The 27,687-nt window shown below is 36.6% G+C and overlaps 1 protein-coding gene across 1 annotated transcript in view; it reads right to left on the minus strand.

Annotated features, from left to right (window-relative positions):
- Positions 1 to 2,621: 2,621 nt before the first annotated feature.
- TSGA10 (testis specific 10) overlaps positions 2,622 to 27,687 on the minus strand; it is a 32,712-nt gene continuing 7,646 nt past the window's right edge. The window contains exons 5-18 of the mRNA XM_074901108.1: positions 27,493 to 27,648; positions 26,928 to 27,101; positions 26,684 to 26,761; positions 23,961 to 24,112; positions 22,403 to 22,518; positions 17,291 to 17,445; positions 16,207 to 16,262; positions 15,805 to 15,973; positions 13,547 to 13,657; positions 12,803 to 12,988; positions 10,069 to 10,271; positions 9,642 to 9,746; positions 5,729 to 5,863; positions 2,622 to 2,847 (exon numbers count right to left, since the gene is read on the minus strand). Coding sequence (XP_074757209.1) covers positions 2,823 to 2,847; positions 5,729 to 5,863; positions 9,642 to 9,746; positions 10,069 to 10,271; positions 12,803 to 12,988; positions 13,547 to 13,657; positions 15,805 to 15,973; positions 16,207 to 16,262; positions 17,291 to 17,445; positions 22,403 to 22,518; positions 23,961 to 24,112; positions 26,684 to 26,761; positions 26,928 to 27,101; positions 27,493 to 27,648 — 1,821 coding nt within the window. The 3' untranslated portion in view covers positions 2,622 to 2,822. The remainder of the gene's footprint in view (positions 2,848 to 5,728; positions 5,864 to 9,641; positions 9,747 to 10,068; positions 10,272 to 12,802; positions 12,989 to 13,546; positions 13,658 to 15,804; positions 15,974 to 16,206; positions 16,263 to 17,290; positions 17,446 to 22,402; positions 22,519 to 23,960; positions 24,113 to 26,683; positions 26,762 to 26,927; positions 27,102 to 27,492; positions 27,649 to 27,687) is intronic.

Consider the following 27,687-nt stretch of genomic DNA (forward strand, 5'->3'; position numbering starts at 1 on the left):
GCAAAACAGATAATTTTAGATCATCACAGAGTAGCTAGGAACAAGTTTAATATGCTCTTATTTCATATAAAACCACAGATTGTATTTTCAGGTTTGCCTATGTACAAATATTATGGTAAAAGGCCATTAAAAAGAAGTATAAAAATCAAGTATTGCATTGTTCACAGTTGCAAATAAGTGTCACAAATGCAAAAAATGATAAATAGATTCTTGGTGTATGTTTCCTTCCAACCAAAATACTGTAATAAAGCAACAAGAAAATCACCCTACCACAAGTAACACACAATATGAGGAAATAGATACTATCACAAAATGTATAACATTTCAGTTTGGGCATATTCAATAGTACTTCCTGGTTTTTGATAAGATTAAGGCGTGTTACAGATTAGAGAGTTTGGAACCAAAAGTAAAGAACTTTGCTTCAACCTTAAGTAAAGATCGATAATGAGCTCAGAGTAAAGTTACCTATTCAGCAATGGTCTGAAGGTTTTCAGAATGTACTGTTGAAACAGTACATACAATTTCCAACCAACAAACACTGTGCATGTCCACTTGGGCTATTGCTACAGACATGGCCAACAAGCAGCTGTTCTGTTAAACTAAAAATTAATACTTGCAAATGCCATTTTTTCTTTTTTTCTTTCTGTCAGTGCCTGACTGTGTTAGGTCAAATGTAGGGGGGTTGCCACTACAGTGATGTTGCTCTCTGAATACACTCACTTGAATGCTTTTTGGTGGTGTTTGGTTTTTTTGTTTGCTTTTTTTTTTTTAAAACCATCAGTAATTACATAGCAATTAATTCAGTCAGAAGTCAGAAGTCAGTTGAAGTCTGTATCACATCATCATTGACAGAAGTTCCTTTGGCCCCATCCATGACCTGATGATCTCCTTGCAGTTTGCCAGCAGAAAAACAAAGTTCTCCTTTCTGTAACATTTTCTAAACAAAGACTAACCCTAATAATAAAGGCTATTACTTTATCAGAGTACTCTAAAAGAAGTAAGTTTATTACATCTTGATATATCTTATATGGAAAAGCTATCATTATTACAATTACATGTTAGGACATGGGCCTCTGCACGATATATCCACTCCAAAAAAGAACTGTTTTATCTATCTTATCTTTAACTAACCTCTCATTCTCATATTCTAAATGATATGATATTAGTTTTGTAGACTAAGGTCACATTTCTCAAACTTTTTTGTGATCATCTTCTAAAAAAATCAATATGGCAATATGATCGCAAAACAACAAACCACATTCTCATCTTCTGGGATGATGAGATGATCTCCTCTCACCTGGGAAAAGTATACAATATGCCTTTTAATAACTGCATAATGTGGAAATGGTTAATATTACTATGTCTGATTCTACAATCTTTATTACTTGCAAGTAGTTCCATTAACACTGGCAATTGCTGAAATTACTTCTGTGGCTATCCGCCAAATGAAGAATGAAGAATCAGGACCTACAAATTAAAATCAAGTCACCTGTACTGAAAAATATTGTTGCTCTTATGGAAGATAATTCTAGAATTTATGTTATTGGTATATATTTATATTTTACTCTTTTTTTAAAAAAACCCCACTTTATTCATCAAAATACTTTTACAGTTTTTTTAAAGCTACCTGTTCCTAAAAAGCAACATAGAATCATACCTACAGCTCATATCAACTGGTTATAAAAGGCAGTCAGAAGCATTCAAATGGGTTATGCTGTCTTTAATCATTACTCAAATATGAATGTTAATGTTTAGTAGTCAGGTTATCACAAACCGAATTCATATGAAGGAACGAACGTGCAAGAGGTATGTTTAAATCATTACCATGACCAAAGCGCATTTTCTTTCAAAAATAAACTGGAGATGTGTTTTAAAATTCTTTTATGAAGACAGCAAGAAGGATGAATCTATTTTTTTAAATTGATAATTTAAATGAATTAAACAGGAATTACTTCTCTATTTCCAAATACAAAAGGATAGATTTCCCAGTTGATTTATAGGAGAGAATTCTACTTTTTTTTCTTGCATTTAAAGGGCAAGAATCTAGAACATAAACAAATGTTCTAACATAAAGTGCAGAAATTCTGAACAAGTTTAAGTGCCAATACCTACCACCAAACAGTACTCACTCATATTAAAGAACTCTTAAATTGAAACTTTGTGCAGTTTTAATAAAATTCTTAGAAGTTGAACACACCTGCAGTATATATGGAAACCTACAAAATAATATATATCTTCACAGATGGATATCTAAACACCAGTATCTGCTGGCATTACTATCTTATTTATCCAAATTAATAAGTGATGTTTGAAGAGGGAGGGGCGGGGGGGGGGAAACCCAAAACTCTTCCTATCTTGAGATGACACAGCATTCTCTCAAGCATAATACTTCCATAGTTCAGCAAAAATACATCCAAATCATAACACCTGAATATTGAAATTCCCCCCCCCCCCATAAAGTTATTGTTGTTCTCTTTCCTTTTTTTCAGTTATATCAGTAACCTTTTAAAATTATGCAGACTTTTAAAACAAAAGCAGACTTTCAGTAAAGTCAATGGAACTTGGGCTTTCTGTTTACCGTGATGGGCCATCTCACACTAATACAAGAGCTGGGAGAGGGGTGGGAGAAGAAGCTATCCTGACTGATTTCTTCCCACTGGACAACATTAAGCATGAGGAAAAACCCGTGCAAGCATTTGTGAAATGGCTTTAATGAAACTTAGCATTCAGCAGGGAAAAGCGATGATTAAATGAGCATTAAACTTGAACTCTAACTCTCCAGATGGTGTGCATGGTCTCCACAAGCCATTGTGAATATAACATTACAAGTCCTTGACACAAGAATTCCTAGAAAGAAAAAGAAATTTAATTTGTTTCATGTTCAGCGAATACAGAAACACATTTTGATGTTTCCATGTGCAAAATTTTAAGTTTTGATTCTGAAAGCACTTTGAACAGGCTTCCCAGTCTCTTCAACAGTCAATCCAGATCATTTGAATGATTAGATTTTATTGTATAAAAATGCTATAATTCTCTTTGAGGTGAAAGGCAAGCTTTGGGCTCCTATCACTTAAGACGGTCAGATAGAAAAGGTCTTTCCCACTAGGTCTGCAGGACTAACTACAAGGCACATCCTTTCCACTTTACTGAAACAAGGAGTCTGGTGCAATAAAGACAAAAGATGTAAGAATAAGTTACTGTCCAATTTACTCCTGTTATCACATTCTCAATAAAATAAAAAGGTGACTGTCTGCCTCATCTCCCATCACAATCTGGCTGCTAAAATAGCACCAAAACACTGGAGAGGAGGAAGGGTATTAATGGTGATTCCAGCACTGCCATCTCATTATACTTCATGTATTGCAGAGTCTGACATTAGCTGTGGAAGAAACCTCTCTATCAACGAGTAGTTGTTTCTACAGTAGCTTTTTTAAACCCTGGTAACTTGTCTTCAAGCAATTGAAAATGTTATTTCACCTCCTGGAGGACTATTTCTAGTAGTACTCTGCTTTAAATCTAACAGGAACTTATACCCAGACTTGTTTCAACAATTCCCCATGCATCTGTTTTAAGTCTTTAGAAGTCTGTGTTATCTGCATTAATATTTTGCTTTTACTCAGGCCATATTTTACATTGTTTTTTTTTCTTTCATTCTGGTCTCAAAGAATTTTTCTGAATCTTTCTAGAGTTAGCTGGGAGGGAAATGATTTCATCATTCATAAATATTTCAGATACTTCTACTATTCCATCTTTTTCTTGATACAGACTCTTAAGTTCTTGACATTAAATTTATCAAGAACTTCAGTACTGTGGACATTAAAGCACTCACCCAGAGATAGATAAATCAAATGTAAACCACCCATACAAAGCAGAGAGATCCAGATCTGGATATCTGCTCTCAGGAGAGCCTTATCGAACAGGCTATTTTATTCACCACTGTATCACTACACTACACAAACCTGATAAATTCTTTCAAGTTAAGCTTTTGAAACATAGCACAGACTGCCAAAGTTTCAGGTTTTATAGCACAGGGTTTTTTAATGAAAATAATCCCAAACCTTTTAATATAAATAAATAAGTAGCTAAGTCTGGAGCAACTCTAGTTCTTCCCACTTAGCCAAAAGAGTATGGATGAGGAAAAAAGTTATAAATTATATTAGTGTCTTGAGCACCCAAAAATGGAAAATAATCAAGCAGGAAAAAAAATGAGTTAATTTGTACTCAAAAGCTACATTGAGAAAGATTTAGCTTAAACCAGCTAAAGATTTTAAGCAAATGAAGTATGTATACCTGGCTCACATACTTCATTTTTGGTCCTTACTTAAACTCATTGTTCCCTAGGAATGTGCCAAAGCAGATCATGCCACATAAGCCAGTCAGGCGGAAGAAACCTCAACCAAACAAAAAAAACCCCAAAACCCAAAAAGCAAACAAGAAAGGAGTTGAATTCATGATCTAGTTTGTAGAAGATTAGTCTTGATCTGGTATTTAGCCAGAAGTTTACTAATTAGAAAGAAATTCTATCACCCTGAAAAGGGCATGATACAAATAGGAAAAGCACCATAATTGTTAGTATCAGTGTCATGACTACATGGATTGACCCCTCTTCTTTATACATAATCAAAAATAGAAGAAAGTGTTATGGTAATTAAAAGTAAATTAAACCATTCCAAATGATACAATGCTTTTTTCAACAAATTTAAGAGCTACACTATACTCAGACTAAGGAAGTTCTATCAGCGGAATGAAGATTCCCTGTACTTGCTATCAAGGACTGGGAATAGCTACAAAATCACTGCCTTGCACAGCTGTGTTTTCCTACAAAGGGCACCAGAACCAGCTCACTGGCCCAGGGAAACTTGTCTCATATTCTTAGGACCTGTGTACTTAGAGGAGCCTTTGTTAACAAAGATTAATCAGATGTGAAAGGTAATAATCCTAGTTAACAAAATTAATCTTGGAAGTACATAACCATCTCAAAAGCAGAAACTATTTCCTGCAAGTCATGAAATGGGTCTTTTTCCCCCTCAACTGGCTTTTTTTTGGTTTTGTGTTGTTTGGGTTTTTTAATGTGTGCTGCCATCAATCTACCAAAACAGTGTGATGCAACAAGCATGCGGCTACCAAATATGAAGCCAAGCTGAGACTGAAACTGACAGGGGAGCAGCTGCATATTGTGGAGGCTTCATTTCACTGTTTGTTAAAAGCAAAGCTGAGCTTGTTCCTCCTCAGGGTTACAAGTATTCAACGACTTTTAGAATGCCTTTATGTATCTTGTAAAAAAATGCACATATAGAAAGAATAAAAATTATTCTGAAAACTACTAGAAGAAGAAAGGCTGCACTGTTAAAAACTTATATGTAGGAAAGATGAAAATATTTACATCTACACCTGCAGAAAATGGTGGCAAGTCGAGATATTCTGTAGCATTATCTCTATTACTGTTTTAAGAATTTATGACTATAGCATCCCAGTGCAAGTAGTTGCTATTAACCATACAGTTTTGATACAGTTCAATAAAACAAAATAAAAGGAGTATCATCAAAAGATTGTGGTCCTGAACCTTCTTGTAACTTTTCTTGGCACAGTGTAATTCCATGGAATTCAGTCAATATTTCAACAAGAAATATCAGAGTTCATCCTTGTATTTTACTACACACACACACCCCCACACCCCCCCCGGCCCAGCCCCCAGTGTTTAGAACTTAAATGTTGTTGAACCACTTACCCTTCCAGGGACCAATCCAAAGACCAATCAGGAGGTTGATGATGGGGATGTTCAGGTGATGATGTTCTTAAAGTAGAGCTTAACTGACATGAGATTGTACAATTCTGGTGTCGAAGCTCCTGTACAGCACATTCTCTAAATAAACATTATTTTACAGTGAGGCTTATAAGCACTTTTACAAAATGATCAAAATTATTTCATAGTCATTATCATCTCTTTTTTTTTTTTCTCTTTCAGATTGTCAGCTTTTTTATTTTATTTTAAAAGGATATGTGGTGTTCATCACATACTTGTCTGAAAGACAGATTAGTGACTCTCTCTGTAGTACTCCCTTACTCAGATTTAGGTCTACATATCCATTGTCTCTATTTTCCTTAAAAGACAAGCTAACCATGGTTGCTGCAGGTTAAACTCTAAAAATTGTAAAACTCTCCAGGAAGGAAGAGCCTAATTCACAGGTCTGCAACATAAAGACAATCACTTTCATTACTGATTTTAGTAAGAACAGTGTTGACTGTGGTATTCTTGTGCTGTTTGAGTTGGCAAGGCCAGTAAACTAGAATCTACCTGAAGTGTGCTGAAACTGATAGATATTTAAGGGATGGATATTTAAGAGATACCAGTGGGAAAGTTGTAAAATGGTAGTCTAGTCATTTTGACTGCAAGGGCTAGGGCCTGGATACTGGATCAATCCATAACTTTTGCATCCGGGTGTATTGGGAGGAAGTATGTGGGACTGGATAATACACTGGAAAATTTTTGAGGTACATACTCATCTGGGATCCTGGTTTCAGGCTGCCAGTTGTTTACAGAAGAATCTAGTCTGGGTTGGATTTGGAAACTACTAGAAAGGGTGGCTACAACAACCCCTGAGTTTCAATGTATAACCCCAGTAAAACCTGGACAATAGTTCATTATAAATGAATGGGTGTTTTGGGAGGTAGCACTGACCCAGGCTGGAAAAAAGGACTCCAAGTTGCCCAAAACCTTGCAGATGAAGGTAGAGAAAGGACTGCCTATATGGTATTGAACTGAAACCGATCCCACTTGGCCGATACCATAGGCCTACCTATGGAGCGGACCACTGAAACAGATCACCAAAACCTTCAGGAGAGTAGTCAGATTCAGCATCAGCTCATGGAGCTCAATCTACAGGCAAGAAAAGGGCTTGCTCGAGCAGCAGGAGCCCAGTGAGACAGTAACAGTCTTCCACAATGTAGCTACCAACATCCCACAACCTTGTGCCTGGGGAGGTATCATATGCACCATAAATACTACGGAACCAGCCTTTATCTCCATTGACTGCTAGTCTTATTAGCATTATTGCTTTTAAGGCTTTACTATGCACATACTGTATTGTGTTTAATGGTCAAGATGGTGCTGGCAATGGTGGGAAGTGAGAGTGCAGCTGCTTGCACCTCTCACAGGTAACATCACCATGGAGAATACCAAGTCTGAGTACGAATGTAGCAAAACTGTGACCAGTGAGGAAAAGTAGCTATGGGCAAGTTTTTTATTTGAGAGGAGACTGGGGCAGAGAAAGGGAGGTGCAAAGGCAGCAAAAGGAGGGTCAAGAAACTGAAAGGGATAAAGAGATGTGCAAGTCATGCACTTGAAGCTGTCCAGGGGTACCTGACAGTCAGTCCCTGCGCTTGGTAACCACAGCCAACAGGACACTAAATCAAATCTGTTGTTTCCAATGAGTACAAACTGCTTCTGCAGTCAGGAGGATGGGAGTGATGGGAAGGTGCTTTTCCTGACTGGTAAAGAAAAACCCAGACAAATGGATTAAGCCTCCTGGTATCACTGTGTTGGTGCTCATTCAAGGCCTGACAGCATGGGCACTTCCACCTCCTAATTTCAGGCATTATTTCATTCCACACCAAGGCAGTAAATCAATCGACTAGCTAAGTCAGAGTTAAAACAAGGATATCAACTACCCTCTTCTTTAAACTAACAACAAAAAAATCCAGTCAGTACTCACATCTGCTGATTCCATTATATACTATCATGATACTGACTTTAATGATAGTATTTTTTCTCTCTGGCTAATTTTCTCATTTTCACTTGCCACTACCAGAAAAATAGATTGGCTGTAAGAAGCCGGCCTGAAGCTTTAATCCCTTTCTCTGCAAGCAAGAGAGACAGATACCTGCTCTTGTAAGTCATGACTTTCCAAGGAAAAACAGAAAAGAAATAGAATTCCTGTAACCTTTGCAGGACACTGAAGGGACACTGTTTTATGAAAAAGCTGAAAAAAGAAAAAAGCTCTAGCCTTTCAAAGACAGCTAAATCGAATGACAGCCTCATATTTTTATATGAGAACATTTCAGTCTTTGCTATCTAAGATTTCTGCATACAGTTTTTGCAGCTGGCTTACAGACTGCATAATGGAACCTAGATTTGTTTTTTTCCAAAACAATTCAGGTAATATGTTTGTAACTCTCCTGAAGTAGAAGAGAAATTCCCTTCAGGAATGAAAACTGAAGATCTTTGCCTCAGTATAGGCTCACTCTAGTATTTTGCTATCCAACTGTAAACTAAGTGTTGATATTGCAACTATAAACAATCACGTGAGTAACAAATTACCCTTAACCAGAAGAAGAGATTAAGTATAGAGGCTGATTCAGCTTTCTGCCAATGAACACTTCAAGAAGAAACACTTGCAATCCCTACCAGGGAGCATCCATACACCATGAGATGGATGCACTCACATAGGGGAAGTAGAGAAACAACAGTCTGAAGAAGGTCACATTTCTTTTAAAACTTGGACTCCTGTATTAGTACAGTCTGTCTCATTCTATGCAGCTGAAGAAGCACAAATGTGCCACCTTTTAAATTGACTCACACGGCTAACACAAAAATTTAGATGTTTTTGCCACGACTTCAGGGTAAAGGAGAATCCAATTTGAAACATACACTGAGACATTTAAGAAATCCATGTGTGAAAGACCTAGCATTAGATATAGAGGTGCTCCCTCCAAAACCCTCATCCTTACTTATGAGAGAACAAAGTTATAAACAAAGTAATTTACTACAATTAAACAAGACATCTGATTCTCAAGCCTGTGCTATAATCACATCACTCTGCTTCTTTTAGCCACCCTTCTTAAATACCCAAAATAATGCCTGACATGGTAGTATTTTATCCTCAATACATCCATGAAATAGAGAAGTGCTGTTGTTTCACAGATAAGAAAACTAAGTAGATAAACTAACTCATGAAGCAGTCTAGGGACTGTTCTCTGTTACTGTGGCCAAATCACATGAAACAACTTGTACATATTGTTAAACTCTTCCCACAAGAGAAAAAAAAATTTACTTTGGCCATACTGCCATTTGGGAACTATGCCTAGTACCTCCTGTGCCCCAAGTAGTACCTGGGAGAATGCAGGCTGGTACAGGCTAAAGTAATTCCAGAGTGTCTACTAACAATCAAACTTTATGGACGGTTGTGCGGACCCCTCAAGTCAATGCTCTGACCTGGAGCACAGGTGTAACCAAAAGGTAGCCATTCATATCGCAGAACTTAGTACTCTATAAATCACTTTTCTAGCCAACTAGTCAGCTAGACTGTCACTATAGATCAAGACAGGCATCACTATAAGTGAGTGAAGACAGACAAGCACCTTCAGGAAAGTGATCCTAACCATCCTAAACCAGGCAATTCCATAGGGCAGTTTATCTCACTGTCTTGTTCCATTGGCTATAAAGGGGACCTAATTTACACAACATGTATAAAGCTACACAGTCTGAAGTCAGTGACATGTATAGCCTCTGAACACACAGGAGATGTACAGCAGAGCAAACCCAAAATTTGCTGTTTATCCTACTAACCAGTCTGAGTCTTAGTACTGTATTGTATTTCACCCCAGTTAGATGCAGGAAGCTCAATACAAAGGCATATACTTGCCTTTCAAAGTGCTCAGTCCCCAGCTGTCTTTTGGCGATACACAGTTCCAACTGTAGCTCAGCTGCTCTATTTCTTAGTTGAGTAAGATCTTGACTCTGCACAGCACTGTAAAGTCCATACACTTTAATTAGATAGCAACTATAATCCTCCAAGTATGTTACCAAATACAATTATCCAAAGTCAAAAAGGCAGCTATTCCATGCAATTGAAATTAAGAATTATCTGTTGAGTAAAATGTAACACTACCCAGAAAAGTCTATTACAGTATAGCTGAGGAATCAGAAGCAGGTTTTTGCTATCTTCTGCCATTAAGGTGACCAAAGTACATTGGCCATTTGAAAATGCAGCTTGATATAAAATCATCTTTGAGTATATACACTTGGGAAGAATGATAACACCTGTAATATTATCATAGTCATTTACTCACAGTTTATTTTCTGCTAAAGAATGCTGTTCCTTGAGAAACTGAATTTCAGAGTCTTTTTCTTGATTTTCTCTCTGTGACTGAAATTCTTTCTCATGACTGGACACAGTCAAAGATTCCAAGTTTTTCATAGACGCTCTTTCATTTCCCAGTTGTTTTCTCAGCAGCTCTGTTTCAGAATGAAATGAGGCACACTTGCTCTGCAGCTAAACAAAGATTTTAAAGTTTTAGACGTATGTTTGTTTAGCTTACTGGTTGTCTATTATGGTAACCTTTTTTTTTTATTTAAAAAAAAAAAAAGAGAAAAATAAAAAAGAAAGTCTGGGATCAATGAGAACTAACAGAAAAGTGATAGAATCATATGGAAAATACCTGAATAATCTCAGTATGTATGAACAATTTTTCAGAGTTTATCCAAGCTGAGTTTTTTAAAATTTGCCTGTCAAATATTAATTTTCTGGGTTTTGTAAAAATCAAAATCAATAGAGATTGATCTTCAAGGGAAATTAAAGAAATACTATTAAAGAGATATTGATAATTCCTAAATCAGCCAAGCATTTTAAAGTCCATGACAAGTTTATTTGCTAATAAACTACGCTAGATATTCTGCTTACTTAGTGACTAGAGGTAAAATCCAAGACATCTTTAAAGAAAACAATCAGTAATTTTAAGTCCTGACTTTTGAGTATTCGTAGTGAAACCTTGCAAAGCAGTGTGAGCTTTTCAAATAGTATACAGCATCTCCCCTCTGAGGCCAAATTAAACACTCAAAAAATACTAATCATCAATAAGGATTTCTTTGATCATTCTAGATACCAAAGTAGATTTAGATCCCTTAAGTATAATGTTAACATAAACTTATTTTTCTAATATATTTCACATACCCTTTCTACCTTCTCTGCTTTTGGAGGATTTAATCATTCTTTGACTGCATCTAGTTTAATGCAAAGTTCTTGTGTAGATGGGAGGTTTGCAAGCACGGAGATTCTCTCCCAATATATGCTTTGAAGCTCTCCTTCCATTTTCACAAGACACTTGCTTAAGACAGAAATCTGAGCCTTGTATGCCACTTCTGTTGTTAAATGCCACAGTAAAGCAGTATCAGATAACCAAAACTCTACTGTAAAGAGATTTTAAAACTGCTTCCAAAATCCTGCAAAAATATCTCCATGTAATTGTGGTGAATTTTAAGAAGCAGTGGTCATTTATTCTGGAATAAACTTGGACGTTATTTCTTTAAATAACTCCTGTATGTAAAAACTAGAAAAGAAGAGTTCTTGCTTTTGGCAGCAAAATCAGCTACTGACATTTTAACCTCTACTCCTTCTGCGGAGCTAACAAGGGTCAAAATTCTGCCATGGGCCCCATTCCATTTTTAGATTAGACCCTCTTATTTTAGCAGTAAAATGTATTCTTGCATGTAGAGGATCAGTGAATGTTGAGATATTGTCAGTCATATTTATACCGCTGTCACACATGAACTCAGAAGTCACACTGAAGAGAAGGCCAACAGCCACAGTTCTAACTAAACACATTCAGAATTTTGTATAATTAACATAACCTAGGTTTTTCCTTTTTGAAAAATGCTCGTACTTTGCCCAGTGACACTTGTGTTTCCAGTCACTTTTAACTACTTGATTTTCAGTGGGTAGCAGAATGAGTCTGGGAGCTTGACAAAAGCAAAGGGAGAGACAAAGCACTGTGACTTCCTTGAAGGATTTATTAGGATTGAGATCCAAAGAGATGATTGTAGGGGGAGCATATCACATAAATTCTATCTCTGTCTTGCCTGAAATAAAGCACAAGGAACCCAGAGCACTGCTAAACACATTAAGATTCCTGAATAAAAACTTAGGTGTTTTAGATGTGTGCCTTACACATAACTGCTATGAACCCGAATACGACATCTGGAATTCTGACTCCATTTGCTGACACAGTTTTCATGAAGAGGCCTGTTTATTCCTATACTAAATAGCAGGCATGTGGGAAAGAATTAGAAGGATGAAATCTCTATCCATTTGAGGCTTGTTGGACAAACTAGGACTATGTACCTGTTTTATTATATTTTAAAAATGTCAAAATCTGCCACACAATCTTCCTGTGCTGTTTTGCTACAGTTCTCATCTACTTGCTGAACAGCAGCAGTTCAGTTCCTCTTGGGTATCCAATGTGCATGGGTAGCCCTCAGTAGCCTATGTCATATTCAGAAAGCAGAGATGATCTGCAACAAAAACTGTTAACAATCCAAAACCAGAAGATAGTTTATGTGTTCATATCATATTTCCAAAGCCATGCTATGCACTTCCCTTTAAGTTCTTCAGATTCTCAAGCAGGGAGAGGATCTTTAGGACACCTAACGTAGTGGAAAGAAGGTTGAAAAGCTGGAAGCAAGAAAAGCGGGGACAAGAATGTAACAAGTGACAAAGCTCTAGGTATCTTTCAGGTATGCTGTGGAGTTGTGTGTGACATTATGCCTTCAGTCATTTCAAACATGAGAGCATTTTATAACTTTTTTCCTTGAACTATGCTATTTTTTTAAAATATTTTTTTTTTCTAAGTGTGACTAGTGGAATTCTAGTCATGTTTAATTAAATAAACTCGAACTCCATACAGTTCATTGTAAAATTACCTCTAAGATAAAAGAAGTGGCATTAAGCATAATTTTAAACAGCTGCAGGCTTAAAATACCACCAGACCATTTCAAGGGTGAACTATGGAAAGAATGATTTCAACTTACTTGCTCCACCTCTGTTTCAAGGGACCCCATTTTCTTTTTCAATCTGCGGTTCTCAGACTCCACACAGACCAGTGCCAGTCTAACAGAGCTACAGTCTGCTTCTGCTTGATGGCATTTTGCTTCCCAACTTTCTCCTTGTTCACAGGCTTTGTGGTAATTCTCCGAAAGCTCGCCATTCTCTCTCTCCTAACATATAAAGCTTGTTTAATAATTTACAGTAAACTTCACAAAATAGGGATATCTATACATTTACATGTATGACATGGTATTGGATATTCTCTTTCCATTCAAAACTTTGCCATTTAGCCAAAACATTGAGAGACTTCTCAGGAACCAGTGTTTTTTGTACAAGATGGCTGCATTTTAATGCTCAAAAGAGATCTGTTAAAAATGGCTAAATTAAAATTACAAATATGAGGTATAGTAACATATTGCAGAAATACTATTTTTTTACTGTTAATCCCATATGGTAATAAAGACAAAAGAGTCCCAAGTCTCTGTATTATTCACATTCTTAATTCTTAAGTTTAATAAACACATTTATATAAAACCACAGTGAAATATACTTCCTCACTTGTGTACTGCAAGAACAGCTAAGAAAATGTGTTCAAAGTATTAAAAACATGTTAATAGAATACAAATAAGTTTCAGCTAGGAAGCAAATTCTTTCATGGAAATATGGTTAAAATTTCATTTTTAGTTAAAACAACAGCTTTTATTAACAGGTTTAATCCATTTACTCACTTTAGACTTCAGTACACCCTTCAGCCTGACAATATCTGCCTTTGAATCCTGGGCTTTCAACTTCATATCATCAAGCTCATTCTGGTAACTTGCTGTTTTTTTATATAGTACCTATAAAGAAAGATTTGTTTCATACAGTTGAAGTATACCGTTTGCACCTTTACAAAAACTAGTATGTATCTAGCAACTATGACTTTATTAACTACTTATTTAAAGGCTATATACAATCTAAACCATCTATATTTCTCAAAATAAGAGCTTGCATACATAAAAAATATTTACCTTATTTGACTTACAAATAATGCTGAATTTTCTTAAAATGAAGGAAAGTGACAATAAAAGAATGTAGCAGCTAAGACAGATGGTTTAATTAGTAGCTAGGTGGTCATAACAAAATAGCCTGCCCCATTTAAGAAAAAAGGCTCAAGAGTCAGTTCCCTCTTTTTCACATGTTACAGTCTCTTAAAAGCCTACATCTGAAAAAGCAGAAGACAGCTAAAAATGGAATTAACTAATTAAGTAGTTATCTTCTAATCAGGAGAAAAAAAGCCTCAAGTATTAGAAGGCACTGGCAACTACTGCTTGAGAAACGAAACAGAGAAGAAAAAACCTGCAGAGAGGCTGTCTTAAACTGCCCCGTTCAGAAAGTCTTCCTTCCTTACAAAATTACTATGAGAACACTCAGCTACAAGAACCGGGGGTGGGGGTGGGGGGGGTGGGGGGGGTGGGTGAGAAAGGTTGGCTATGGAGAAACTCCCATTCCTATTGTGAAAAGGCTGTGAATTGCTGAGAAAGCTTCCAAGTTTTCCAGTAAACGCAACTGAAGAAAAGGGAATGCTACTTTAAATACTTGGAATATCACCTAAATTAATGGAAGAACCTAGAGGAACCATTACATGTTATGGAGGAAAACCCATTAAAAAGTAGTTGATCCTACAAGGCTAAGACTTTGTTTCTAACTGCTTCTACAAGCATCCAGGCATTGCAAAGAAAACCATGAAGCTTTCAAAAGTAGCTAGAAGCAACAGGAGGCTGTTTTGTACCAGCTGACCACACCAGTAACAACTGGTCTTCTAAAAGAAGGTTCAGAATAGTGATTCCTTGAAGCAAACTCTTTCAGTAATCCATGTTTCCAGTCACACTACTACCTACCTCTGGCGTTTAAGTCTACTAGGATCCCTTTTCTAGCATACTCAAAGAGGGCGCTAAAGAGTTAGTGTGTTTGAGAGTTATTTAGCGTTGCAGTGCAGAATTAGGCACCTGATCTAATGTAGTTAACTATGCTTCCTCTGTAATGAAGGGAGAGAGAGAGGTAAAATGAATCACTTTAAAAACTGGGATGGGATGAATCTCCTTATGGACGACTTTTCTTCATGTAAAAGGGAACCTTAATGCCCCAAAACTTTCATATAGCTAAAATCACGTGAAGTTAATGTGTTACTTCAAAACAGGGTAGCACTTCTAGAAGAGAAAGCCAGGTGAGCAGAAAGTATTTTCAAAGACAAAGATATCCTAAACAGTAGAATAAGTGCAGAGAAGAAAGAGCAAGTATCAGAAAACCTAAAGGAAGGCAAGAAGTTGAACTAAGATAAGAAAAGTCAGACATTACACAGTGATGAACTACTACAGGCATTAAGCTTAATTTCTAGCTGCTTGGAAAATACATTGATGCATGAACTTTTTGTGTGCATGAGATGACACTTTAAAGTATTTTAACTACTTTCACTAGTAACTGCACACAGATAAATAACACAGTAGATAATGTAATTTTGTATTATAAGCAAGTATTTGCAGCATCTTTTATCCAAAAGCCACTTTAAAGGAATGTACATAAATACAATACTATTAATAAAGTTTTGAACCTTATTAAAATATGTACTGTGTTAAATTATTAGCAAGTCAAATTCATAAGCTTGTAAGTGCTCTGGACCAGTCACAGCACAGTATAAGAAATAGTGCCGCCTTTATAGTACTTTTCCATGTAAGCAATAGTTACAACTGCCACAGTGTTTTTACATGAAGATCAAAGAGAAATATTAAGTAGCTCTTCCTCAAGATAAGCATCCAAACCATTACGTAAGAGTAGCAGGTCCTCTTTATACAAGTGAGCTGAGCAATAAGGGAATAAGTAGAATTTGAAAAATTAGCTTAAAAAATAGTTTGCAGATTTACTTCAGATGAGGGCCCAACAGTTCTATACACTACTTGAAAAATACACAATTTGCCTTTTTATTCAAGGGTTCTCTGTACAAATATACCTGATTTTCTTGCTTAATATTAGAAAGATGCTCTTGTAACCTGTCATTCTCCTGAGCTAATGATTCTCTGTTCTTGTCAGCCTGTGCAAGTTGTTTGCTGGTTTCTTGTAGCTGTTGATGCAAACTGGTGATATCTTTCTCACAGATACAGAGAGCTTCAGTGGATTTTCTATGCAGCAAACAACAAATACTTCAGGTACAACAATACTGCGCAACCTAATACAAATGATAGCTTTTCCAGTGGTTAAGTTGTAAGTCATGAAACAAAACTGTAACACTTTAATATTTAATATTAAAGTGATAATAAAAAAAACTATACAATAGCACATTCATGATTCAGTTTTTGAGTTAATGTTATAAATTAATCAAAATTTAATAATGATCTTGACATTTTATCCTTACTTTGTGGAACGCTCCAACTCAGAAATCAGAATCTTGAAATCTGAAATTATATTATCCTGAAAAAGAAATAAAAAATTAAAACAAATCTCTCATCACTCCTCAGTATAAAAAAAAAAAAAATAAAAAATCTTATTTGTATTTTCCTTTTATTCAGCTAGCTGGTTAATTTAACTATGTAGAGCAAAATGGATTGGGGTTTTCCAAGTTTCACCATGTACTGTTTACAGCTGAAAATTCTGATAATCTAATTTGGCAAATAAAGGAACAAATATTGTTATCTTCTGCAGAATATAATAACTTCAATTAAATTCTTTAATCCTTTGTGGTTCTAAAGGTAGCATTTGGCTCACACCCCCAAAACTAAATTATGTCTTCTGTCTATTAGGTAAGTTATCACAGCTTTTCTACAATGAGTAAACTACCAGAATCTGGTAGCTTGTAACTGATAAAATGAGAATTCCATCACTGTATTTCCAGAAAGAAGGCAGAACAAAGTATATCACTTTATTCCCTTGTCTTTGGATACAGATATTAAAAGAAGCATAGATAGGCTAAGGAAATGCCTTCCACTGGAGACACAAGAGAGGTGAGAGACGGCCATCTCTTCTCTAAAATGGACCCCACTTTGCAATTTACAGTTTTTAAAATGTATAGTCAGTGCTTATGGCAAAATGATTACAGCCTCTCCTGCAGTATCTTTTCTTTAAGATTTTGTTAAAATTTGGTGCAAATTCTTGAGTTAACAATTGCAACAGTTTAAAAGCACCTTCTTTAGTTTATCCTAAATACCCAGATTACCTAAACCGAAGTAAAAAACAGTGGTTCAAAACTAAGAACTAAGCAGCTTCATTATATAGTTTGTGCAATAAACTGATGCCTCTTGATAAATATAAACCATAGAAAACACCGAACATGAGATGTTCAACACTGCTCAATCCTACTGCTGTTGAAGTCAAAATGAGTTTTATTGTTGCCTTGAAACTGGAGCAGAACTAGGTCAGCACTAAGCACTGCTGGAGATACCAATATAAAATAGGTGTGATGACCCAACAGATCCTTTCCCTGTTTACATGATAGAACATACTTTAAATGCCATGTTTTCCTCAAAAGCAGCTATCTTCTCTCTTCCTTCTTCCACACAGTCTTGCAAAGTTGCCTTCTCTTTAGCAAGTTGTGCAACTGTTTCTTTCAAAGCACAGATCTCCTCTTGTTGCACAAGACTTTGTCTTGAAAAGTTATCTGGACACAAGCAGAAAGGTCTCATTTTTCTTAATTCAGCCCATTTGAAATAAAAATTCTTTGACGCACTTCTACAGCATAAAAGAACATGGCAAAAGCTTCCCTTCAAGAAAGGGAAGCATGTACCTTTTTGAAACATATAAATAATCCGACTAATACTTATAGAACCGCAGTCTTCCTTAGATCAAGGCCTTAAATTACCTGGCTCAAAACAAATCTATCTTTAAACAGCAAATGTTTGGATAATTAAAAATAACTTTCTTGGGTATTATAACAACAAAGGCTTAAACAGAATTAAAATAGAAGCGATATGTAGACTATAGTATGCAATGACTGATGAAATAAAAGAAATTGATAACCTGATATTAGCCAGGTTTTTTCTGAAATTATTTTTTTTATTTATTTAAATGAACTTCATGTAAAAGTGAATGAGTAATGCATTTATAAAATTCAACATCACTTAAAAATTGCAAAGATAATAATGAAAAAAGCAATTTAGTAACTAGAAAATCAAATTTTAAAATATGTCTCTCCCTATCTTCATTCAGCTAATAAGGTGTTACACACTACATTTACCTTTAAACAGTCAGAGAACCAATCCTTATATGATCTACATACATTACATTTGCAGAGGGGAAACACAGAAACCCTTCTTACAGTGAACCTTACATCTCATAAAAACCATGCAGGCTGCAAATTGCTCTTTAAATATCAGAGTAGTTGGGCTTATTGAATGATACTTATTAACCACCTACAGGAGATAAAACATCCAAAGTAAAATGATGCGTAGCTCAGTCTTTCAGGGACATCTTAGCATATATTCACATTATGGTTTTTCCCCAAAACTTCTCCTTATTTCAAAACACAAGATGAAAGATGCTCAAATTTCTGCCCGGTATTTTTTGATGCATGGCTCTGGAACCTGCTAAGACAGTGTTCAAACCTGGCTCAAAAGAAAATTCTGATGGAGGAACTAATCCTGGAAACCATTTCTAGGCACATTAAGGACAAGGAAGTCATCAGTAGTATCCATCATGGCTTCACCCAGGGGAAGTCATGGTTAACCCACTTGACAAATTTCTACGATGAAATGACTGGCCTGGTAAATGAGGGAAAAACAGTGGATGTTGTCTACTTTGAGTTCAACAAGGCCTTGGAGATTCCCATACGATACTTCTGGATGAGCAGTGAGGTGGACTGAAGACTGGCTGAACAGCCAGGCCCAGGGTGGTGATCAGTGACACAAAGCCTAGTTGGAGGCTGGTAACTAGTGGTGTGGCCCGGAGGTTAATACTGCATCCAGTCCTGTTTTACATCTTCACTGATGATCTGGATGATGGGTCACAGTGTACTGCCAGGAATTTTCCAGATAATGCGAAACTAGGAAGAGCAGCTGATACAGCAGAGGGTCATGCTGCCATCCAGAGGGACCTTGACAGGCTGGAGAAAGGGGCAGACAGGAACCTCATGAAGTTCAACAAAAGGAAGTGCAAAGTGATGCTCCTGGGGACAAACAAACCCCAAGAACCAGTATTCAAGATGAAAAGCAGCTTGGCAGGAAAACTAGGCATCCTGGTGAACACCATGTTGAACACAAGCCACCAATGTGCCCTTGCTGCAAAGAAGGCTATTGGTATATGAGACTGCATTAAGGAAAGTATTGCCAGCTGGTCAAGGGAGTTGATCCTTCCCCTCCACTAAGCTCTGGTGAGACACACCCGGAGTGCTGGGTCCAGTTCTGGGCTCCCCAGTACAAGAGAAACATGGACATAGTGGAGAGAGTCCAGCAAAGGGCCATGAAGATGATTGAGGGACTGGAGCATCTCTCCGATCAGGAAAAGCTGAGAGAGCTGGGACTCATTAGCCTGGAGAAGAGAAGGCTCAGAGGGGCTCGTAAATGTATATAAATACCTGAAGGAAGGATACAAAGAGGACAGAGTCAGGATCTTTTGAATGACACCCAGTGATAGGACAAGAGGCAATGGGCACAAATTAAAACATAGGAGTCTCCCGCTGAACATGAGGAAACACTTGGGTTTTTTACATGAGGGTGACACATGTTGCCCAGGGAGGTTACGGAGTCTCCTTCCTTGGAGGCATTCAAAAGCCATCTAGACACAGTCCTGGGCAATTGGCTCGAGGTGGCCCTGCTTGAGAAGGGAGTCTGGACAAGATGAGCTTCAGAGGTGCCTTCCAACCTCAGCCATCCTACACCATTTTACAGAGAAGCAATAGAGGCACAAAGATCAATTGAAAATGCTATCTGATTATTTCGGATGTCCAAACTGTGACCTAAATTTTCAGGATAGAAAGTATTACATTTTCAAAAAAATAAACACGGATTGCTGCCACAGCGGTGAGTGCTCAACATTTCTGAAAATTAATATCCAAAGTCTCAAATCAGGCACTCTAGAACTATATAATATATATAGTTAGTGAGCAATTCTGAAAAGCTTAGTTGTGCACCACTCTAAAATCCTAATGTACAGACTGCAATAGTATAAAATACTGCATAAAAATATTTAACAGTTTAAATAGTGTGTGCTTTCACTTTCTGCAGTCACCTGCTTTATTCACTGTATTTTCAGCTAAGGAGATCTGACAGATAAGTTGCTTCACTAGACAACACTAATTTACTCCTACAAAACCGTGCAAAAGTTTCAGCAAGGATCCTATAGAGAAACACCACATGATAGTGTAAGTTTAAAAAAAAAAAAAACCACCAGAGTTTATTTATTAAGTAGTACAGACACCTTAAGACTGCCATTCCCAACTTCTTAGTGTTTGTCTCTGAAATAAGTTACTTGTGTGAAAAACAAAAAGCATAACTGGGATCCCCATCATGTGTCACATGACATAGAAGATGAACCTTTGGGGGATTATACTGCTCTTCTCTCTGCAGACAAGCACTGGAAGAGACACTTTGCCAAGTTTATGTTGTGTTGCTGACAAGAGAAGGTTATGCAAGACTTGGAAATCGCAAGTTTCATTCCAGACTCCAAAAGGGAAAAGGTTCTCTAGTGGGCACACTTTCTTTCCATCTTCTCCAATTCCATCTCTCCAAGAAGATACCATTTAGCTGCCCATCCTTTCTCTTCACTTTGGTCAGCCCTGTGTCTTAAGGGCCCTGCGTTTCTCATCCTAGACCTCTTCCTTAACAATCCTAAATTCCTAAATCCACATTTTCCATCTCAATCTCCTTTTACTTCAAATCTTTCCCCTGCTTTCAGCTTTATTGTCCAAGTCCTGCATATTCTGTGTGTGCAGCTGCTCGCAGGTTCTAGTCATGGTGTATGTCCAATAGCTCCAAGTCCTACCCACAATCTCTGAACTAGTCATTCAGTTTTAAGGATGTTTCCAGTCTTTAACCACTTCACACCAGGTCTCCTCACTGGATGTCTCTGGATCCTTCTTCACTTCCACCCCTCACTTCATTACTTTTTAGGCATTTTCTTGCATTGCCCCAGTTTTCCCTGGCGCCACCTCCACACTCTGTTTCTCCATTCACTGACTCCCAAATCTCGCTGTTTCATACTTAGGGTTTCCTCTGACAACAGATCCTCCTCATTGCAAATTCTTATCCAGCCAGTAACCCTATTTTTCACTTGTCTTCTGTCTCTTTATTAACTTTTCCTACCTGTTTCACTAGGATTATGCTGCCTCATCCAAACTGTAATTTCAGTATCCTCTCCTCATCGATCCTGCATTTAAAACCTCCCAACTTTCTTTTCTGTCCATTCTTTCCCCACACCTACACTGTAGTTCCTCTCCTTCAGCATCTTCCACTGTTACCCCTGTGGTGACAGGGTAATAGCACAATACAGTCAGTCTACATTAATTTCAACATTCTTTGCCTGGACTTGCCTCACAGTAATGAGAAATCCTAATGAATCTAGACTGGAACATGCTTCAGTTAGATGATATGAGACTTCAGATGACAAATTCTGAAGCTTCTATTCAGCTTTAACAAATGGATTTTTAAATTTTTCTTTTAAGCTTCAAATATGCTTAATTTGGCCACATTTCCTGGCAATGATCAAAAGCATGCAACAATACGTAGACTGACATGTCTATCAAACATTAAGTTCCTACTTACTGTACCAGTGAACTTTTGAAACAAAATACAAGGATTTTAATGTGAACAAAACATCCTTTTCTATAGCCTTCTCAGAAGTGGCTTAAACACCTTAGCCAACGCATTAAAAAAATTAAGTTCGCTTTGAATTAAATGTTTATTTGAGTGAAATTTTAATCTCAAATTAAATATATAAATCCAAATAACAGGAGTTTGAAATATGTATGTAACAGAAACCAAGATATTTTAATAGCATAAGGCAGCTCTAATATTAGATGCCATTAGCTGTAGGTTAGCTTTATTTTTCCCTTCACAAATGCAGCACTGCATCATGATTATGTCAACTGCATCTATAGAAAATAATAGAAGACTTCTAACACAATACAGTTGTAATTTTGGAATGAAGAACATATTCCTTGGCACTACAGGAATAATTCCTGCATCCACCTCCTTTACTCCCATAATATAAAAAAAGTGCAACATACAATATAAGATATATACTATAAAGGATGTTCTCCTGATTCCATCATCATCATCTTATGATGCTGAGAGGTGCTACCACTGCCTCAGTAGATCATAAATATAACTGATATGCTCAGACACTGTGCATCAGTACCAACACACATTGTTCAGCTGACAGTATATAATGTCACCGAAACTTACTTTCAAGAGATTTATTACATAATTTTAAAACACAAAAACCTTCCAATAAAGAAAGAAAACAGATGTTTTGCACTTGAAATGTTAAAACTGACAAAAGTATATTTGAATAAAAGATTTTTTTCTTTCAACCCAAAAGGAAAAAAAAAAAAAAAGAAAAAAATTGGTAATATAACAGTTAGCCTATTGAATTTTATTGTAAAAACTGTATCTGTCACTCACCAATTTTTTCATCCAAAAGCATAATTTTCTCTTGGGCAAGCTGCATTTCATATTTTTTCTTAACAAGCTTTCGCTGAGTCTCTGAAAGACTCTGTTCTGTCTTTTCATTCAATAAACTGGAAAAGCAGAAGCATTAAACAGGAGAATTCAGAAGTTTATATATTAATGTTTTTTCCTTTTTGAAATGTCACTAAAATTTCAAGAGTAAAGAAAAAGCGAGATTCTTCTGCATATTTTAGACTATTTGGGTTATTTTATTAATGTTAACCTTAATCTTGGGATATTAAAGTCTGAATACTCTTGTATAGAATCAGAGGAAAGTAAGAAGAATTCTTTACAACAAGTGGACATAAAAACTTCTCAAAAATTATTAAAATAAAAATCATCACTTGGGACATACATTGGAATGCTTGACCTATTTCAAGTTATATCCAAGTCATACATTCAAATCATGTAGTAATATTAATGATTCTCAAACTGAAACTGAAGAGAACTATTAGCCTGGTTGAGGGGGAAAGAAAAAGATATTTTAGTAGCAGCAACTAATCTTGAACAACTCAAGCATGAGTTGAACAGCATTCATAACTCTGACAAATTATTATAAAGCAGCAATAACTTAGGACTGGTTTTGTAAAGGAGTTAATGTTATTTTAGAAATCACAGTATCCTTAGAAAGGTATTGTGGGCCAGCACAACACTGCACTCTAGCACCCAACATTTCCACCAATCAAAAAAAACCTACAACACCCATGCATCAACTACACCAGTCACTTGTAAGGACTTGTAAGTACACACAGGTTTAGGAGAGCGTTTGCCTAACTGAATTAAATTTAAGGAAATACAAGAGGAAAAAAGTCACAGTATCTTCTCTTGCAGTGTGTTCACTCTGTAGCTTAGTTCAGTCTGTGATCTAGTCCTTCTTATCTCTCCACATAAAACTTCACATGTGCTTGTTCTTTCCCTCCAGTCAGTAAAATATCCATTTTATCTTGCACTCACTGACGTATGCTTTCTTCCCTAAAGGCTTCAACTGAGTCTAGTCCTACTACATGCTTCTGAACATGGTTAGGAACTCCAGTTGAACAGCAGGCCATAAACCCTATGCAAGGCTTCAGTTTTGTTTCATTTCATGAAAAAGCTCCAAGACTAAGAAAAGGATGTTTGAAACTAACCACACATGACACTCATTAGTTTATGCATGTTTGCCTGCCTCTATAAAAACAACAATAAAAACTGGAAAAAAAAATTAAATTCATACACAATTTACCAAAAAACATCAATCCCTGCAGCTTCTAATAAAAAACTCCTAACTCTAAGTCAGAGTGAATTTTCCTTTTTCACTGAAGATGGTTTTCGGCATATCATAGTATCAATAAGCCAAGAACATTTACACGTAAATAAGCACCGAGGAAAACAATTTCATTCCAAAAAGAAGGATACCTCATAAGAACAACTATTGTAAATTCCTTTCCCTTTGAGCTATATAACAATTATGAAAACCAATGAACGTAGGCTGATGCTACTCATCAAATTAAAGCAATTATATACTTTTACTTACCTAAGTGAAACATATTCAGCTTCCTGTCGTCTCAGCTCAGTTTCAGAGTCCAGTGCCCTTCTTGCCAATCTTTTTATCTCAGTTTCCAGAGAATCAATGGTGTCTTTCATTAGTGCCATTTTGGACATCTGTTCTAACTGCTCACTATCTAACTGTAAATATAATTAAACATTAAAAGCCCACCCAAAAGCCAATTTATACATAGAATTTCCCCTATTGATTCAAATTCTGCTCTGTTTTTAACATAAATTTTTTACTGAAGAAGAAATGTCCAAGTATCTTATTTACTGAGGTCCTGACTCCAAATCTACTGAAGATAGTTGGCAAAAAGCTGAAATGTGATTTTCACTTCCTTTGAAAGACAATCAATTTCCTATCTTTCAGATCTCTGGGAAGAGTTTAATTTATTAATGTAAATTTTAGGTTGGTAATTATGCCTGAGGGCAAAAATGTTTGGCACTGATCAGCATTAAAAGTTTTCAGTGCAAAACAACATAACAGAAAACATCATTATGAGTGTACGAAGGGAGAAATCCCAATTCAGGATACAACATTACCAATGATAGCTTTAGGCCTCTACTGATTTATATATCTATGCCAATAACTGGATAGAGAAATCACTGTAGAACACTTGCATAAAGCACTGTCCAAATTACCACCATGAGGCCTTTAGGTCTGTATCTAGAACAAAGAACAGGTCCAAAACCTCTTGCACAGACTCCAGCAAAGCTAGTTTGAAATTTCGAGTTTAAAGAAAGGTTAAATGCTTACACTTAACATTAAAAGAACTGACCTTTCTCAATTATTTGAAGCAGCTTTTTTAAGGTAAAAAATTCTCACTTCATCCCTCTCCTGCATTACTGATTCTTTCAGTACTAATTTCTGTGTTACTATAATCAAAGGTCAGACCTCTAAAGAGCAAGGCAGTAAGCCTCTGGTACGCAGTAACTTTTTCAGTACTAGCGTCACAAATTTCATACTGATTTATCGCCCTCAAAGGGTACCAACTGAACTGAAGAAATAAAATGAAACCTACAACAGGACTATTCCCAATATTCACTACACATCATATGTCAAGTGTGTGATTAACGCTAATTTACTACTCAAAGAACTCAGAGCTATTTAAGCCTACAGTGTATTCTTCATCACAGATGCACTCAGTTTAATAGTATAATCCTTGGAACTATACTTATAAGCTTGCTCGGATTTAAAAGGCTGAAGGGGAAAAAGAAAATTAACCAGAATTTATAACCACAAGATCTAGAAGAAAGATACAATACAGAAATCAATCTTAATCTATTTAAAAATCAAGTACTACAAGACTGTAAATATATTTAAGACTTATATTAATTTTGTTAATGTTTTCATTTTCTGTTTTAGTGCCATATGTTAGCAAACAATGGCACACACAAATAACTTAAACCATATTAAACAGGACTTGCCAGAACAGTACAATTAGATTTGGTTTTGGATCAGGTCCTAATAATATATAATCATGAGGTAATTCATATTGGAATGGACTCCAGGAGGTTTCTAGTCTAAACTCCTGCTCAAAGCAGGGCCAGCTCTGAGGTCAGGTTGCTCAGGGTTTTGTCTAGTCCAGTCTTAAAAATCTCCAAGGCTGAGAACTCCTTGACTATCCTCATAGGAAAGAAGTATTTCCTTGTATTCAGCATGAACCCTTCTTGTTTCAACTGATGCCCGTTGTAGCTCATCCTTCCACTGTGCACTGCTCTAAAAGTCTGTTTCTGACTTCTTGATGAGTACCAGCATGTAGGACTTAGGTTCCCCTTAAACCACCTCTCCTCCAGATGGAACAAGCCCAGTTCCACCAGTATCCTCTCATAGGGAGAGTGTTCCATCCCCAAGTATTGTGGGAGCCCTCCAATAAACTCACTCCAGTTTGGCAACATGTTTCTTGTACTGTGATGGCAAAACTGAGTGTGGTGTATTCCAGATGTGGTCTAATGAGTGCTCAGTAAAGGGGGACAATCACTTCCCTTGAGCTACTGGCTGTGTCCTGTTCGCATAGCCTAGTACACTCTTGGCTTTCTTTGCCACCATGGCATACTGCTTGCTGGCTCACGTACAGCTTGCTGTATATGAGGACCTCCAGGGCCTGAATTTTCAGCAGAGCTGCTCCCAAACCCATTGGGTCCCCAACCTGTACTGGCACCAGTGACCTTTCTTCCCAAATTCAGAACTTGGCATTCACCCTTGTTGGACTTATAAGTTTCCTGTTTGTCCATTTTTCCTACTTGTCTTGGTCCCTGTGGATGACAGTCCTGCTCTTGAATATATCAATATCAACAGTTTTCCCCAATTTGGTGTCACCTGCAAACTTTATGAGCATGCATTCCGCTATCTCCTTCAGTTCACTGATAAAAATGTTAAACAGAACAGGCCATGGAACAAACCCTTCTGGTGCTCCATGTTAAGTCTCCAGGCCTAACTAACTGCTATCTGGTAAAACTGACCATCCAATCAAATCTTTCCCCACCTCACTGCCCACCCATCCAGACCATAACATCCTAACTGGATACAAGAACACTGTGGGTAACAGTGTCAACTTGCTACAGGGTAACTTGTTACAGTCCTGGTAAATAATGTCCACGGCTCTTAGTCTGTTGTTTCCTGATAGAAAGCAGTCAGGTTGGTCCTGCAGGATTAACCACAAACATCATCTGTATTACATTTACAATTACATAATTATTTTCCCTTACATTTTGAATAGTAGTTTCTAGCTCTTCAATTCTCTGTTCTAAATGAGCCTTTTCATTAAACGCAGTCTCTTGAGAAATCTGTATCAAACAACAAAATCACATATAGAACGGGTCTGAACTCAGCACAGACATGTAATGCCATTAACTTTCAGGATTAGAAGAGAAATCATTAGCAACTTTAATTACATTACTAAGGAGTTTTCATGTTAAAAAAACCTTGGGGGAGGGTGGGGTGGAATCAAACCTTTAACTGCTCCCTGAGGCTATCACGTTCTGTAGTCATCCTTCGGAAATCTGACAGTGCTGTGTCTCTTTCTATCTCCAGATGTCTTAACATGGCCTGAGCTGTCACAGTACTTTTAGGAGACCTGGGGAATCTGATAACTTCCTGACGAAGTCGGGAAATCTCTTCCTGTGCCTGTTTTTAAAAACAGCAGCATAACAGAAATATGGAATAGATGTGATGTGATGTGATGTAATGTAATATATTACTGTCGCCTATGGCTGGTAATGCAGAACATCCCAAAAACTGTGCACAATATCAAAGATGAAGTAATGATTTGTGCATATATTCTTTGATTCAGGAAAGCAGTCTTAACTCAGGACAGCTCTTACAAACTTGTATTTAACTGATAGATTCAAATCACGGAATTTCCATTTTTTTTGGAATGTAAATTTACTATTAAAATTTACTATTTTTTAAACAAATGCTTTGGGGTTTGTTTTCACACAAAACCAAAAATAGGATTTTTTTCTTGCACATCACCCTAAGTTATTTTAATTAATCATGCAAATATAAATAAAATTACCTGTTCATAAAGATTTACAATATTGTCTCTCTCAGCTGTTAAAACTTTGCAGTTACCCTGAATTTCTGCCACATGGCGCTCAAATTTTTTCAGCGTTGATTTAAGTTCTTCACGTTCTCTCAGCATTTTCAAAATATCTAGATCAGAACTCACTCCCTTAAAGAATAATGTGATATAAGGTTAAAGTAGAGAAAC

Source organism: Athene noctua, chromosome 1 (genome assembly GCF_965140245.1).
Source record: "Athene noctua chromosome 1, bAthNoc1.hap1.1, whole genome shotgun sequence".
In the NCBI taxonomy this organism is placed as follows: Eukaryota; Metazoa; Chordata; class Aves; order Strigiformes; family Strigidae; genus Athene; species Athene noctua.